The sequence below is a fragment of the Habropoda laboriosa genome, unplaced genomic scaffold (assembly GCF_001263275.1).
Source record: "Habropoda laboriosa isolate 0110345459 unplaced genomic scaffold, ASM126327v1 scaffold88, whole genome shotgun sequence".
Taxonomy (NCBI): Eukaryota; Metazoa; Arthropoda; class Insecta; order Hymenoptera; family Apidae; genus Habropoda; species Habropoda laboriosa.
This window is the reverse complement of record NW_017100219.1, coordinates 992,613-996,365: the sequence shown is the minus strand read 5'-3', so window position 1 is coordinate 996,365 and position 3,753 is coordinate 992,613. Positions and strand designations below refer to the sequence as shown.

The following is a 3,753-nucleotide window of genomic DNA, read 5'->3' as shown; positions in this document are numbered from 1 at the left end:
TATTAATCACCAATCATGCAAAATCTCCCATTTATGAAGACCATCAACGATCGATAAAACTTTGGAGAACGATATTCTCAAGCTACCGACCCCTTTCCCTGTTCACCACGCATATTAATCAGCATTGAAAACATTGGAAACGTTGAAAATTTTCCATGTACCCAAGTGCCTACAAGGAACGTGAATAATAAAAAAAAAAAAAATTAGAGAACGACACCCTCAAACAACCAATTCCTTTTCCCAACGACAGATATCCATGTTAATCAACAAACATGCAAAATCTCTAGATATAAGCAACATGAATAATCGATAAAAGTTTGGAGAACGGTACCCTTGTTGCAGGGTGGCGCTCACGGCACTGCCACGACGATGGTACCGCACATGTCTTACCTGGTCCCGTCGTAACGAGACATGACGTCACGACATGGCGTCTGCAGGTGAAACAGCGAGCTGCTGGCGCTGTGTAAGTGAGCGCACTCGCTAGTCGATCCGATTGGCCGAAAGGGGGAATCCCCGCCCTTGCGCCGCGCTCTGCACACCGTTTGCCCGGTTATCCCCCCACCCCCCTCCCTCTCTTCCCCCACCAACGCTCTCTCGCTCACTCTCTCTCTCTCCCTCCCCTTTCGCCGGATCTCTATCTTCGCCCCTTTATCGCGCTCCCCTTTCTTTCTCCCGCTCTCTCGCGCATCTTCACTCCCCCCCCTCTCCTCCCTTTTTTCTGCAACGCGACTCCACTGCGTCGTCCCTTGTTTCGCGACAGTGTGCGCACCCTTGGCGCGCTCGCGCGTGCAAATACTCTCGAGAGATGCATAGAGTGGCGGTGAGACACGGGCGGCTCACGGATACACACCGGGGATTCTTCATCCAACGCCTGGACCGGTGTGTTTACACCTCTCTCGCGGCGCAACGCGACAACACGACGCGAGAGACGCGACGCGTCCACAAGGACCACCACCACGCGATCCCTCTAACAAACCCGTTCTCGTTCTCCTTTGTTTACCGGGCTATTATCGGTTCGAGCGACTTTTCGCCTCGTATGTGAACCCGTACGGGGACTTATGTTACGTAAAATTTGTTAGGCATACCGTATTACACTACGCGTCGCGGGCATACGAGGTGTCGGGGGTAGGAAGATATTTTTGGAACGGTTACTTACACCGGGAGGAGGCAAAGGACTGGAATACGCGACGCTTCCTGGATCTCTCTCTCTCTCTCTATTCCTGTGCTGAACGATACGAAACGGTGGTGGGGGAAGAAATGAGTACGATACTTCGGCTACGGGTTATTATTATTCCAAAGTATTGTAATAGGATTGGCGTGGCGAGCGCGGGGAGCGTGTAAGAGACGTGGAAAAGAACAGAGAGAAATTTCTAGAGTGTACGAGAATGTTTCCCCCCGTTGCAACCAACGACCAAGGTATTGGCTCGTAATTTATGAGTGCTACCTCCGTCCGTTCGCTGATTGAACGCAGTAAAACTTATCTAGTCCGTAATCGAGGATTTTCATTAGCACCGGTGTAATTGTCTGCGTGGCGCACGTGGATGAATTTTCGATGCGAAAACAACCCGATATTTTGAATATCTCGTGGGTGACGTCAATTGTTGGATGAAGAATGACAATAAGGCTCGGGGAAAATTGGTTTTTGTTTGCCGAAGATGTGACGTCATTATGGGTCACGAATTTTTATGACGTCACGGAATAGTATTAATCATTAAGCAGGTATAAAATTTTTAGTGCGATACACGTTAATAAGCGTTACGAGATATTCGTAATGGCGTCGATGCGGCCGGTATATGCACGAGAATAGTACGAGCGAGTCTCGTATACAGGCATTAAGTTTCAAAGTCACCTGCACCGATTCACCAATCGAGAAAAGTAACATTCCGGCAGGAAAACAGAATTTGTCATTGTACACGCGTGGCGAATTCCGTAACCATCGCGGAGGCTGTTATACCGGCGCCGATAAAAAGAGAATATTCCAAGAATTAATGTCAGCCTGGCGAATAAAAACGAGATTCAAAGCTTGGGCAAACAGTGTAGTCAAAGGGTGTCGTTGAAGACTAAATCGACCATGGACGAAACGTGCCAACAATAACAGTGCTAATTCTGCTGGGTGACACGACCGATTTGTCTTTTTTGTTCTATCCTAACGTTAAATCGCGGGGATCCTCCGCCGAGGATATCGTTATTCTTGGACGGAACGAGATAAATTCCGTTACAATAGCACTATTCACCGTAAATATCAATCATCGAGCGTCGACGAATCGCATAGGTGATTTTTACGATTCTGTAAAAGGCCGCCACGAATTATCAGGCGTAACATTTACGGGGCATTAAATTCATCGAGGTTTCTAGGACGATCACGGTATAAACAAGCCGAATGTGACTTTTATATCAAGAACGATAGGCACGTGCATAAAACTCGTAGCCGGGTATACATAAAAAAACGCGTTCCAAGCCACCGACGAGGCAACCAGCCTGGCATTGTTTGTAAACTGTGCCGCCCTTCTGGCACGCCGTAGCATTTCGGTGTATGTATTCCCAGTGATCTACACCGCAAATACATAAATACGCAGTCGACGTTCTATTGTCAGACCAATTTTATCGATCTACCCGTCGACCAATCGGCGAACGCGTGTCAACACGCGACACGACGCAATTTTCATCGACTAATAACGCTATCCTCGTTTCACATTCTACACAGGCATGCTATACAGATAACGTTTACAAGCTACCCGCGTTACTTGGAATAACAGAAAATGCTCGCCTCGTAACGCGACTCTACATGCACGCGTGAATCTTTCGCTCGAGCAACTAAAAATTGTCTACTACGCAACGCGACTCTACGGACACGCGAACCCTGACGCGAGAATCTCTCGATTAAAAACACCGAAATTGCTACGGTACGCAACGAGAAACTACGTGCACGTGAATCTGTTTTTTTTTTTTCCAACGTGTACTTTCGTAAAAAAAAGTGGCAACAGAGTCACGCGATTAGAATGGATAACGAGAACGATAAAACATTCTTATTGTTACAACGCTTAACAGTAGAATACGAACGAAGTAAAACAAACACTTACCAGTGGACTGTCCGGCGTGTGTTGATGATGGGCCATAGGCATATTGACCACTGCCACCCCTCCACCAGGGTTCCCCATGTCCTGATACTCGTCGCTCATCTCCATCGCGTAGGATGGTAACGGTTCTCTGTTCTTCACCCGAATTTTGGCTGCTTTTTACCGCAACGCGGTCCCTCACGACACGAGAGACACCCCGCAGCGAAAACACGCTGCCGATAAAAACGATCCTAGGCGAGACGAGCGAGCGAACGGACGGCTCGATTGCGTCGTTTCAGCACCGTCTAATGTTCCGCACACGCTAGGGCTCTGCCCGCGTATTCAGAAAGAAATCACGCCGTTGTTGAAACGTGCGTGAAAACGCGAACGGAACACCGCGTGCGCGACACCGTACGTTCTTTTTTTTTTTTTTCTCTCGGTAAACACCAGCCGATAAATATATCGCGGGCCGCGTGAATCGCACGTGACGCGAAACGAGGAAATCTTAATGTATCGGCTCCGTCGGTAAGTGAATCACGTTACCGGTGAAAAATTCGCCAGGATTCGTGGTAACTATCATCGGCACTGCGAACAAACACTGTTACCGCGACGACGCGAGTAATACGTGTCCATGTCTCTCGATTAATCCGTGTTTCGTACACAAAAAACTCGCACGATCCACTCTGATCCGATGTAG

General features: G+C 48.3%; 1 protein-coding gene across 1 annotated transcript in view; it reads right to left on the bottom strand.

Annotated features, from left to right (window-relative positions):
- The window catches only part of LOC108570984 (protein dead ringer), a 142,354-nt gene extending 139,169 nt beyond the window's left edge, over positions 1-3,185 (bottom strand). The window contains exon 1 of the mRNA XM_017932929.1: positions 3,081-3,185. Within this exon, the coding sequence (XP_017788418.1) occupies positions 3,081-3,185 (105 nt within the window). The remainder of the gene's footprint in view (positions 1-3,080) is intronic.
- Positions 3,186-3,753: the final 568 nt, after the last annotated feature.